At 42.1% G+C, this 12,249-nt stretch overlaps 9 protein-coding genes across 9 annotated transcripts; 3 read left to right on the plus strand and 6 right to left on the minus strand. All coding sequences in view use genetic code 12, as the record gives it.

The window, feature by feature from the left end:
- Nucleotides 1-1,346: 1,346 nt before the first annotated feature.
- Nucleotides 1,347-2,147, plus strand: CD36_50070 (mitochondrial 54S ribosomal protein MRPL1; the record flags this gene model as incomplete). Its single annotated transcript, XM_002420268.1, has 1 exon — nt 1,347-2,147. The coding sequence occupies one exon, from the start codon at nt 1,347-1,349 to the stop codon at nt 2,145-2,147; it is 801 nt and encodes a 266-aa protein (XP_002420313.1).
- A 15-nt stretch (nt 2,148-2,162) lies between these two features.
- Nucleotides 2,163-3,815, minus strand: CD36_50080 (subunit of the GPI (glycosylphosphatidylinositol):protein transamidase complex, putative; the record flags this gene model as incomplete). The annotated part of the gene is made up of 1 exon (XM_002420269.1): nt 2,163-3,815. The coding sequence occupies one exon, from the start codon at nt 3,813-3,815 to the stop codon at nt 2,163-2,165; it is 1,653 nt and encodes a 550-aa protein (XP_002420314.1).
- An 86-nt stretch (nt 3,816-3,901) lies between these two features.
- CD36_50090 (conserved hypothetical protein) lies at nt 3,902-4,570 on the plus strand (the record flags this gene model as incomplete). The annotated part of the gene is made up of 1 exon (XM_002420270.1): nt 3,902-4,570. The coding sequence occupies one exon, from the start codon at nt 3,902-3,904 to the stop codon at nt 4,568-4,570; it is 669 nt and encodes a 222-aa protein (XP_002420315.1).
- CD36_50100 (conserved hypothetical protein) lies at nt 4,553-6,130 on the minus strand (the record flags this gene model as incomplete). Its single annotated transcript, XM_002420271.1, has 1 exon — nt 4,553-6,130. The coding sequence occupies one exon, from the start codon at nt 6,128-6,130 to the stop codon at nt 4,553-4,555; it is 1,578 nt and encodes a 525-aa protein (XP_002420316.1).
- A 174-nt stretch (nt 6,131-6,304) lies between these two features.
- On the plus strand, nt 6,305-7,513 carry CDC11 (septin, putative; the record flags this gene model as incomplete). Its single annotated transcript, XM_002420272.1, has 1 exon — nt 6,305-7,513. One exon carries the CDS (start codon nt 6,305-6,307, stop codon nt 7,511-7,513), a length of 1,209 nt encoding a protein of 402 aa, XP_002420317.1.
- Nucleotides 7,510-8,445, minus strand: CD36_50120 (coatomer subunit epsilon, putative; the record flags this gene model as incomplete). The annotated part of the gene is made up of 1 exon (XM_002420273.1): nt 7,510-8,445. The coding sequence occupies one exon, from the start codon at nt 8,443-8,445 to the stop codon at nt 7,510-7,512; it is 936 nt and encodes a 311-aa protein (XP_002420318.1).
- An 86-nt stretch (nt 8,446-8,531) lies between these two features.
- CD36_50130 (conserved hypothetical protein) lies at nt 8,532-9,149 on the minus strand (the record flags this gene model as incomplete). The annotated part of the gene is made up of 1 exon (XM_002420274.1): nt 8,532-9,149. The coding sequence occupies one exon, from the start codon at nt 9,147-9,149 to the stop codon at nt 8,532-8,534; it is 618 nt and encodes a 205-aa protein (XP_002420319.1).
- A 79-nt stretch (nt 9,150-9,228) lies between these two features.
- Nucleotides 9,229-9,831, minus strand: CD36_50140 (conserved hypothetical protein; the record flags this gene model as incomplete). Its single annotated transcript, XM_002420275.1, has 1 exon — nt 9,229-9,831. The coding sequence occupies one exon, from the start codon at nt 9,829-9,831 to the stop codon at nt 9,229-9,231; it is 603 nt and encodes a 200-aa protein (XP_002420320.1).
- A 139-nt stretch (nt 9,832-9,970) lies between these two features.
- Nucleotides 9,971-12,091, minus strand: CD36_50150 (threonyl-tRNA synthetase, cytoplasmic, putative; the record flags this gene model as incomplete). The annotated part of the gene is made up of 1 exon (XM_002420276.1): nt 9,971-12,091. One exon carries the CDS (start codon nt 12,089-12,091, stop codon nt 9,971-9,973), a length of 2,121 nt encoding a protein of 706 aa, XP_002420321.1.
- Between the last annotated feature and the right edge of the window lie 158 nt (nt 12,092-12,249).

Here is a 12,249-nt window from a genome sequence, read left to right on the forward strand (position 1 = left end):
CCATATTTTCCAACTCCTCCAACTCACGGTCGGTATCTTCATTGGGTTCCATCTCAATTTGTTTTTTACGTTCCATGAACGCTTTGGCCAACTGGTGGCCGTACGTGCCCGTCTTGGTACTCCCCTTCTTCGGTGGTGGCGGTGGCAGCTTTTCCGCCAACTTCTCTGCCATGGTCAGCGGCTTGGTTATCATAATTAAAAACGAAACTTGAACTCTCTGAATACAATAATATGAAGACGCTAGTGTTTTATAAACGGGCCTTCAAGGTGTACTTGTATGTAAGAACTGAACGCAAAGGACCCACTTGCTTTCGATGGTATATTGCCAATATTTGTAATAACATCCTCCATTGTTGAAAATGATAAATTTGGGATAACAATAATAAGTTGTCTTGGTAGTTTCTCTTTGACAGGTGTTTGCCCATGACTGGGCCCCCTTCTGGTGAAGAGTAGTTGTTGTTGTTGGTTTTTTTTTTTTAGTTGTTCGTTTTTTCTTTTTGTATTGCCTGGTATGTGTACACACCAATTAACCAAACCGTACGGATGCCCCAGCTTATTGAAAATTGGGGGTGCTTGTCACCCCCTGAAAAGTACGGATGTAGGATGTTCTACGGATGAAGACAGCTACGGATGTCTTGATGTTTCCAGATACACCATTTAGAATAGAGCAGTTTAATTGCAAATCAATTTATCTGTGCCGGAATGTTTAAGATCTAGAGAGGGTAGAAGATATACATACCCTGACAATACTGAGCTTCATCTGCATAATTCTCTCTAATATACCAATAATTAGCATTTCTTTACTCTACTGCTAGACCTACACCCCCTCACTAAGCCCATAACTATAGCCAGCGGGATACTTTCTAGCCACAACTCTGACCTTGATGCTACCACTAAATTCTGTACATCCTGTAGAACTTCAATTGACCCTGTAAGTGAACAGTAAATATCAATTTTGTCTTATCTATCGATGATTAGCTAAAACCTAGTAAGGGCTCACCACGTTGTTATTGACCTTTAGCTTTATTTAGTACATAGCCTACCTATTTTGATAGACGTTGTACTCTTGTGTTGCAATTTTTTTGGGCATGTTTCTTCACAAAAATAGATCAAAAAGCATCAGACACATTATTACAATAGCAAACCCATCAATATACTAAAGAGGTGAAATATACATGTCTCCCATCCCAACCTTTTAGGTGGAATCCTCTAGCTATGTCTTAAAAGTTATGCCTTTCTAAGTACAATGTTTCGTTTCTCGCACAATTTTTGATTTCAAAAAATCACTTCAAAAAAAAAAAAAAATTTTCAACCCATCAACCACACTTTAGCGAATCATCACCACAATGTTCAAATACGTACCCACCCGTTCCATCCCTGCTTACACTTCCTCCATTCGCACAGCTGTCACCTTGAGGTCTAATTTACAAAAAGAAAAAGACCAGGCCAAAAAGAGAAAGTTGAGACAGGAACTCAAATTCAATGCCTTGGACAACCCCATAGACCACCCTTTGCACATGCCCATCGCCAAGGCATTAAATATCTTGCGATCCCTCGAAGTTGGTAAACCAGCAGACAAAACCACCATCTCATGCAACATATACGTGCGTCAAGAACAAGGTGCGGCCCCCATCCAGACCAAAGTCGATATCCCATTCCCTGTGCAGAGAAAAACCAAGGCAGTCGTCTTCACCACCCAGCAGCCTGTCATCGAGGAGTTGAAAAAAGCCGGCATCGAAACATTTGGTGGCAGAGATTTGCTCGACAAGTTTCTCAACCAGGAATTGACTCCTGATCTTTTCACCCACGCTTTTGCAACCCAGGAAATGGAACCACACTTGAAAGCTGTCGCAAGAATCTTGGGTCCCGCTGGATTACAGCCAACGGCCAAAAAGGGAACCGTCACCGACGATATCAATACCATCCTCGACGTTATCAGATCGTTCCAAATCAAACAAAAGGATAACCATATCTCCTTCCCGGTTGGAAACTGCACATTCAGCGACGCCCAAATCATGTCCAATATCAAAGCCATCTCCGACAAAATCTACTCGAAAATCGACCCCAACGCTACAAAAAAGACCCGTTTGGGGTACTGCTACATTGGCACCGCCAACAGTCCTGGTCTCGTCATAGACTTTAAATAGATACTTGTATATAAACTATTCACTTTTCTCCTTAACTGGTTTGTAACCACAGTAGCTTAACGTGATAATTACCCACGCTGGGAACCACCCTAAAACAACTATAAACCATGTCCAGCACTGTAAGTCATCCCACGAACTAACTAACCTGCCAAACAACTCGGGATGCCCAAGTACATGTCCAGCAACAGTAATCACAAAAAACGGATTCGACACGGCCAAACAAACAGGGGTGAGTCGGGATCTGTTTCTCATTAGTGTTGGCACAAAAGTCAATGGAATTGCCAAAACACCAATACTGAATGCCAAGGCAAAGTGTACAATCAAAAGCGCCGTAATTAACAACGCCACCCCCAACAACGCAATGCCAATTAACGAAAACGCCACCTGCTGCGAAAACACTCTCTGGGTTGGGAAGAAGGCTGCCACACCTAACCCCAGAAGTATGGCCTGGTGGACCGGCACAAATGCCAACACAACACACGCAATCTCAACTCCCGTCACCACAACCAATACAAGTGGCACCTTCTGAAAATCAAACCCAACCACCAAAGCGCTGATTGCACTCAACGCATACGACACGGCCAACATCACTGCCGACGGCAAGTACGTCCCAATAGACACAAAATGCTTGGGTGACAACATCAAGTAAAAGAAAAACGACTGGTGGAACTTTTCAAGTAAATTGTTGACCGACCTAAATGTGGAATCGACTATCCGGCCAAACTGCGTCACATCCTTCCCTTCAGTACCCCTAGCCTTGATTGTAAATGCCTGGATCTGCCACCCGGAAAACGCCTCACACCCATGAACTTCATCGGTCAACCCAGTTAGCGTCAACTTCAATATCCCCCTAAACAACGTCCTCAACCGCGTACCATAGTTAATAACCCGATCTGATATCCCTTGCATGGCACATGGAATCTGTTCATGGTACGTCATCACATTAGCCGTATTCAACAAGTCCAAATTCGGCAATTGCCCATTCAACCCTTCGTAAAACATATCGTAGTACTCAAAAAAATCACCATTCTTGCCGTATTCCATAATAATTGCAGCTTCAATCGACCCGGCAGTATCGTCTAACGACGTGTGGTACGCCTCGACCCACGACCGTAATGGTTTGTGGCCCGTCTCGGGAAAAACAAAAACAATATTCTTTGACCAGATCGACATCTTGGTAAAGTACCTTGCCAACGCCACTGCCAAACTCATAGCACCTTCATTATACTCACCATCAGAATTTATCCATGGCACAACCAACGCCATGGCCTCGGTGTTCTCACCTCGTGGAGCATGCATAATCGCATACATCGTGTTGTTAGCAAACCCATTCTCGTGGTACGATACTTGTAACCCCGAATCCCTCAACCACGACGCAACCACTTTATTTCGTTCACCTACCAGTTGCTTCTCCATCTTGCTAATCTCTTCTCTATACCCCCTAACAATATTCCATTCACTCTCCCTAAAATACGAATTCGCTTGTGCTGGCATTAACGCGTTTTCAGAAATGTAAACATTACGGTAATTCCCTTCCTGTGGTAATGTAATCAACCATAAACAACTAAGCACGGCAACCAAGAACGACAATCTAGGAAGCATACCTATAGCCTTGGGGACTAGCCCAAGTTTCTTAACCTTTCTAATAACAACCTCCGCAAGAGCCATGATAAAGAGTACCGCCAAAAAAATTTTTTTATTTTGTCGAGCATTCTTTTTCTTTTCTTTTTTTTTTTTTTTTTTTTTTTTCAACCATGAATAAACACCTACAACGCCAACTAAAAGGGTTGCCACAACAGATAATCACTGACGGTTTACATGCGTTGCAGCACAATCCAGCCAGGTTTACTTCGTTCCATGATATTCCACAACTACTAGACTATATCTACAAACCTAACAAACCTGCTTGGTGGATCCGGTTTATGAAATGTCCCTACTACAACCTAAAAGGTAAATGGCCCACCATCCATCTAATCGATGAGCTTGGCGTGGATACGAGTGGGTACTACAACCACCAAAACTTATTGTCAGGCAGCACACCCAGACCCACCCTCCCGCTTATCAAATCCTATGCCAACCAAAAAGATACCACCACAACCATGATCAAGGAAGTGGAAAAGTTGTACAAGTTCATTCTCTCAAAACGAGGACTCTTTGGCGTTACCAACCACCCTATGGAAGTCATCTACACTCCATCAAAGCTCGGAAAAATACACACCCCAGCTGTACTAGACAAGGAATTGAAAAATAAAGTGAAATTGATTAAACGGGTATTCAACGACGTCCAGCCTATAGAAAAACCAACCCTAGACAAGCTTCAGTCCATCGTTGTCTCACAACCCCATGACAGCATCCTACAACAGTACATGGCTAGACAGTTTTACCTACAAAACGGAAAATACATCCTAAATTCTAACTATTGAATAGTGCTGTCTCGTCGAATCTAGCAACACTCCATACTCTTTGTTCAAAATAATGTTGGTTGGCTGAAATGATGTTTCTGGTAGCGGTATAGGAATACACGACGACGAATCAATAATCAACAACAGCTTCTTTGTGAGTGCCACCAAATCGCGTTCCCTATGTTGGTAGGCATAGACGTCTGGAATTGTAGAAATGACAGCATCCATATTTGCAATAGCTAGGTCGGTGCCCTGTAGGTACGTCAATATAGGCTCCGCCCATTGCACGATCTTTAGGTTTGTATACACCTCTGGTAACGAAACACCCCTTAAAACCTCAACCTCAAGCCTCGACCGATGATACTCGTCGATTGTTGTCAAATCCATACAGACATTCCTCATTGGCGTCTTTTCTGGGTGGTGTATCACCTCTAGTTCAATATCAAAATACTTCATCATCACACTCTTTGTAAGTGCATCATTGATAAAACACAAAACCTCTGCTGTCGAGTAGCACACCTCACACTCCTGGTCATTCAACATATCAATAATACTCTTTGTCCACACCAAAAACTGCTGCGTCTGCTGCCGCTCACTCTGCATGTCCCAAATAAACCTATAATAAAACTTAAGCTGCAGCTTGGCCTCAACCAATAAATCCTCCAACTCTTTCGTCGCCAACAACCCTTGCTCCCACTTGGAAATACCAATCAACTCCCCTACCACCAGTATCACCCTCTCCATGGTAGTTACCAAGTGCTGGTACGTGACCTTGATTGCCGCCTCATATACGCCCGCCAACTTGACCATCTTCTTATACCCACGTTCGCCATACTGGTTCAACCAATAGTCTTTAGTGCATTCAGGAATTATATTACTCACAACAAGGTCAGACAAGTACCTCGCCAAGTCTCCACACTCTGACTCTAAATTCGACATATACCGATCCATCGCCTGCAAGTATGGCGCCACCAAGCTCTTTAGCTTTTCTATGTGCTCCCCGCTATACTCCAACAAACTGACTAGCTGGCACACCTGAACAATCTGCTGCGTGTACAACTTGCGGTTCTCAATCTTAAACCCTACCCTGACTAGCTTATCTCCGGACAAGTACACCTGATCAAAAAAGTCAGTCGACAACTGCTGCAGAATACTGAGCTCACACTCCATGTCCACCCCCAACACCTGGTTAAACGTAACCACCAACCTCTTGCCATCACTCACAACCAAGTAGTTCAACTTCTCCTCGCTGCCATTCCATTGAACAAACTCAACACCATCAAACTCTTGCGGCAACACTTTCACCAACTGCCCATTATTAGCATTATAGATCTTGATCAAATTGTCTGACCCAGACAAACAAAAGTACTCCCCGTGAAACGCTATATGCCTGACAGCTGACTTGTTGTTGATGGAATATATTCGCTCGCCATTCATCCGATAACACCACACTGACGTCCTATTCATACCAATAAATATCAAATTCAAATGCGGACACCATGTGAATAGACCACTAGGGTCTGCCAACACAAGCGACGGAAGCTTGCCATTATAAAGTGTGGTCGCCATGAAATGTTTCATAATAAGTGGTTTTCTTACGTAAGCAGTATTTACTCGTCAAAACCAAATTTTTCTCTTTTTTTTTTTTTTTACGTGTTCTATAACTTCCCGTCAAAACAAACAAAAAAAAAAAAAAAAAACAAAACCACCCACAGACCCCTTTCTTCTTTTCCTCCTCCTCACCACCCATCCATCATGAATTATTCTACAGAAAATGTTTCCTCTGCTGCCTTGAGAAAGAGAAAAACCTTAAAGAAATCCATCAACTTTTCCATCATGATAATCGGCGAAAGTGGGTCAGGTAGATCAACATTAATAAACACATTATGTGGTGGTAACTCCATAGTCCCTACCTCCCTGACTGCTACGCAAGACCCATTTACCAAAAAATTGACATTAAGACATGAAAACGTCGAGTTGGAAGATAACGAGGGCCACAAGATATCTCTTAATATCATCGACACGCCTAATTTCGCCAACCTGATCAACTGTGACGACGACTTTAAGATCATTGTTGACTTTATAAGACACCAGTTTGATGAGGTATTATTGGAAGAAAGCAGAGTCAAGAGAAACCCCAGATTCAAAGACGGCAGAATCCATGTTTTGATCTATATGATTAACCCCACTGGGCACGGGTTATCGGATATCGACGTCAAGTTTTTGCAGCACGTCAACAATTTAGTCAACATTATCCCTATCATATCCAAAGCCGACTCGTTAACGCCTAAGGAGTTGAAATTGAATAAGGAATTGATCTTGGAAGACTTGAACAACTACGGAATCAACTTTTACAAATTCAACGAGTACGACTATGAGCAGGACTATATCGATGAAGAAATTATCGAATACAACAAGTACTTGAACTCGTTGATTCCATTCGCCATTATTGGCGCTAACGAATACAGATCCAACCCCAACGGCAGCGAGGACGAGGACGATGTTTTGAAATTGAGAATATTAAACAAAGAGTTCAAGCCAATCGATATCGACAATGCCGAGATTAACGACTTCACCATTTTGAAAAACGTCTTGTTGGTGACCCACTTGAACGAATTTAAAGATATCACCCACGACTCGATCTACGAAAACTACAGAACCGAAGCCTTGCTGGGCAAGCAGTTCCAGTACGTCAACAAGGATAGCGCCAAACAAGAAATCAGCGAATCAGACTACCTCATGAAGGAAGAACAAATCAAGTTGGAGGAAGAGAGATTAAGAAAGTTTGAGGAACGTGTCCACCAAGACTTGATAAACAAGAGAAAAGAATTGTTGGAAAGAGAAAACGAATTAAAGGAAATCGAAAAGAGATTGTTGGCCGAAGGCTTGAAGTTTGATGAAAACGGTGACGTAGTTAAAGTACACGAAGAGGAGTCTTCAGAAACTGAAGTAAAAGTAATCTAAATAGAATATTTTGTAACAATGTCGTCAAATATACTTGTTTTGAGATCTTGCTCTTTCAACAACTCATGCGAAGCGTCTAATCGTTTCAACTCAGTCATCAACTCTTCAGCGTGGGCGCCATCATTCTGCAACTGGTCAAAAGTAATCTGGTTGGCAATGAAATTGGCATCAACAACCCCCAAACTCTTGATCTGAGCCACCAACTCTTGCGCTTCAGGGAAATGCTTCAACTGTAACGTCAACGCAAACAACACATTCAAAATCTTAAACTTGCCCTGAATGTCCTGATCAAAATCGCTCGACAAAATTTCGTCATAAAAATAGTAGCTGTTATTGATATTGTCAGACCCGCCAGTCACCGACAAGATCCACGACTCCAATACCTGGTAAATAATATTATCACGAGCAGACTCGGGAAAGTGGTTCAAACTTTCCAAAACCTTGGCTGCACCACTGAGATTGCCCTTGACCAAGTACAATTGCACCAACACCAAAAACGGTTCCAATTCATTATACTTGGCCAATGAGTTCACATTGTCAATATAGTTATTCAAAAACAAAATGGCCTGATCAATATCCTTGTCAAATTTCACCAAATACAATGCCGTCAACACCGCTTGCAACTCAAAACTAGCCTGCTTAACATCCTCAAAATACGTCGAATCATCAACCCCAAAATCCTTCAAGTCATTCCATGCACTCAACAACTGAAACAACGGCTCATTCTCAGGAAACTTGGTTTTCCCGTCTTCAATCATCTTCGAAGCGTCCTGCTCCAACGCAATCGTCGACCTGATCTGAAACTCCAACACCTTTAATTGATTCTCCGGCGAAAACTCATCAAGAGAATACGCCTTGACCTTATTGTGCTGATTAGTATAAAACTGGTTCCTAATAGTATACAACTCTCCTGAATCACTAAATGCGTCCATAACTTCTTGGTGGTGCTATGTCTACGTGTTGTTTTGTTGAGATTTTTTTTTTTTTTTTTTTTTTTTTTTTTTCGCATTTTATTTACCTACTTACTCCTAATATCGTCCCAGGCGGTTTTTTTTTCTTCAGTTATGTCATACCCATTGGAGAGACGGATCCTATCCCACGTAGACAACTCTTGGGGATGTCCCTCCCTATACTTTTCCGGATCAAACCTTACTTTGAGCCGGTTCTCCTCCGTGTACTCTCTTGGATCCTCCAACTTAAACTTAGGGTCTTGGGCCGTTTTGGCATAATAAAACATGTACACCCCCAACAGCCGCTGTTCCATCGCCTTCCACACATTCAACTGCCGTTGCGGTAGCCCCAGGTTCATTTTCTCATTAAACAACTTCTGGGAGTATACCCGATGGGTCACCATCATATTGGCCAACCCAATGGCCCCCGACAACACCGGTTTCTGGAAAAACGATTTGCCATTGACCAGGCCCTTTCTGAAAAACCTCATATATAGAGTTGGCATGAGAAACCCGATTAACCCGGACCCATAACTAGCAAGATTATCGCCAACTAAAACCTCCTTCAAATCATCGCGTATCTGTACTCTATCCTCTTGCGTCAACTCCTGATCAGCATCATAAAACTCAAGGGCTTTGGCAAACTTTTCAGGACCCAACCTATCTCTCAAAATATTGTCGGACATGATTAGCCAAGAAGAAAAAGTGGAACATTTTTTTTTTTTATTATTATTATTTGCGAAAAAAAAAAAAAACTATAAAATCTTACTTCGATACACCCCCACCATGGTTTAACCGGACTTTATCCCAAACAGACAAAACATGTTCCTTACCCGTATTATCCAAATGCCCAAGCTTGGTAGCTTCAGTAAAGTGCGGGTTCTCCTTCTTGAGCGGCTGGTAGGAACATGTTCGAGGATCTCTCATAATAAAGTTTGGAAACACCGACGTCCTGCTATAATACAATGTAAAAAAATTGAGGTACGGGAAATCCATAGTCTGCCAAACATCACCAATATTCTTGTCTGCAAAACTCTGTTTCCGATTCTTTTCATACAAATACTTGGCCGTGACATTATTCCCAACAAGCAACGTACCAAACCCCAATACCAACGAAAAAAATGGTCGTTGTACCAAAAACAACGGAGTAGGGAACCTGCCAACAGCACGGTAGTACATCGTCGGAGCGAAAAACCCTAGCATACCACTCGTATACCCAGCCAAACTCGTTTTCATGGCAAGTGTTTGCAATTGCGTAGCCAAAGCCACCCGCTCGCCATGGTCCAACTTCTGATCAGCCTCATAGAACCGAACACATTGTTGAAATTGCGATGGCGTTAATATATCTTGTAATGGATTTCCAGACATGATAAAACTTGTCTACGAAAACAAAAAAACAAAAAAGTAGGGATAATTATGGAAATTTTGCTCCACTTTTATATCCCTCGGAAGAAAAAAAAAAAAAAAGTTTACCGCAATGCATATACTTGCTTTATTCTACACGCTTCTATTGTAATTTATTGTCGCTTCTCTTAGACTCTCTCAAGGCAACCATTTGCTTCACAACGTCATCAAACTTGACCATAGCATTCTTTCCTTGCTCTTCTGGAATGTCTCTGTTTCTGACATTAACACTCTCGCTGTTTTCCTCGTCTTCACCAACAATAAAGATAAAGTTGTACTTGTACAACTGCCCAGTTCTAATCTTCTTGGGTAAGGTGTTCCCACTAACATCAACATCACAGTAGAAAAAGTAATCGTCATTCAACTTCTTTTGAAGCTTCTGTGCATAATCATAGTACTTGGGCCCAACCGGAACAATCAAAACCTGTCTTGGAGACAACCAGAATGGCCATTTACCCTTGTAGTGCTCAGTCAAAATAGCTGTCATTCTCTCAACTGACCCCAAAATGGCTCGGTGGATCATAACTGGACGCGTGTTGGGACCTTTGTCGGACTTGTACTCCAACTCAAAACGTTGTGGCAACTGGAAATCCAATTGGATAGTGGCGCATTGGAACCATCTCTTTAACGCATCACTGATCATAATATCGATCTTGGGTCCGTAGAACGCACCATCACCAGGATTTAACTCCCACTTGCCTTCACCCAAGAAATCATTCAACGCTTGCTCCAACTTCTTTTCTGCTGAGTTCCATGTCTCCAAGTCCCCAACATACTTTTCTGGTCTGGTAGACAACTCCATCTTGAACTCAAATCCAAAAATACCATACATTTTCTTCAAAAAGTCAAAAACACCAGCAATTTCCGTCCCGATTTGGTCAGTGGTACAGAAAATATGAGCATCATCTTGTTGGAAACGACGGACTCTTGTCAATCCCGACAACGCACCAGAAAACTCGTTTCTGTGAATAACACCAAAATCAGCAACACGCCATGGCAATTCACGGTACGATCTTTCTCTCGACTTAAACAAAATACAGTGACCAGGACAGTTCATTGGCTTTAACCCAAAAGTCTCCTTTTCAACTTCAAACGAAAACATGTTTTCCTTATAGTTTTGCCAGTGACCAGAAGTCTCCCAGAGCTTGGTCGAGTACATGTTTGGCGTGATAACCTCTTCATAGCCTCTCTTTCTGTACTCTGTCCTCAAAGTATCAACCAAAGTGTTGTAAATTCTAGCACCATGGGGCAACCACATGGCCGAACCAGGTGACATTTCATTGAAAATAAACAATTCCTGTTCTCTACCAATCTTTCTGTGGTCTCTCTCAGCAGCCTCGGCTAAAAACTTCAAGTGCTCAGTCATCAACTTCTTATCTGGAAAAGAGATACCATAGACTCTCTGCAACGAGTCATTGCTGGCATCGCCCAAAAAGTACGACGAAGAATTCTTCAACACCTTAAATGCCTTGATTCTTCCTGAGTGGGGGATGTGGGGACCAACACACAAATCAATCAACGGACCACATCTGTACACAGTAGTAGACGTGCCGTCAGGGATCTTGTCGCTAATAAACTTGACCTTGTACTTGTTGTAATGAAACATTTTCAACAATTGTTCCTTGGTCATTTCCAACCTTTCAAACTTTTGCTTTTCCTTTATAGCCTTGGTGGCTACTTGTTCCAAGTTACCAAAATCCCCCTGAGTAACAAATGTTTCACCATTGTTGATCGACATATCGTAGAAAAACCCATCTTCAGTTGGCGGACCATGCGATAAGTGACACCCATAATGGCATTCACATGCTTCACCTAAAATATGGGCCGACGAGTGCCAGAACACAGCCTTACCTTCGGGATGCTCAAAATCCAAAAATTCCAATTTGACGTCTCCCTCTAATGGACGAGGCATATCCCATAACTTACCGTCGACTTTGGCAATAACTTGTCTTTCAGCAAAGGATTTACCTATAGAGTTGGCAATATCCATGGGAGAAGTCTCAAAAGCAGTACCTTCCTTGACGGTACCATCCCTTAAGGTGATTTTAATTGGCGTCTTTTCCTTATTGCTAATTTCCTCGTCATACTGAGCTTTCAATTCTTCAAATAACTTGATTCTTTCTTCAATAAATGCAGGTTGTGGGTCTAAATATAATGAGTTAGCAGGTTTCTTCTTCTTGTCTTTAAAGGACAAGTCCTTAACTTTATCTGCAACGTCAGACATTGTTGGTGATAGATAATTTAATGAAAAAAAAAAAAAAAAAAAGTAAAAAAATTTTCTCTCGTTCGTCTTTTTAAATTCCGTGAAAAACACGTAAGACCTAAAACATGTCGATCCACCAACGGGTTCAGGAACTACAAAATCTATTCGACGAAAACGAA

The sequence above is a fragment of the Candida dubliniensis genome, chromosome 5 (genome assembly GCF_000026945.1).
Source record: "Candida dubliniensis CD36 chromosome 5, complete sequence".
NCBI lineage: Eukaryota > Fungi > Ascomycota > Pichiomycetes > Serinales > Debaryomycetaceae > Candida > Candida dubliniensis.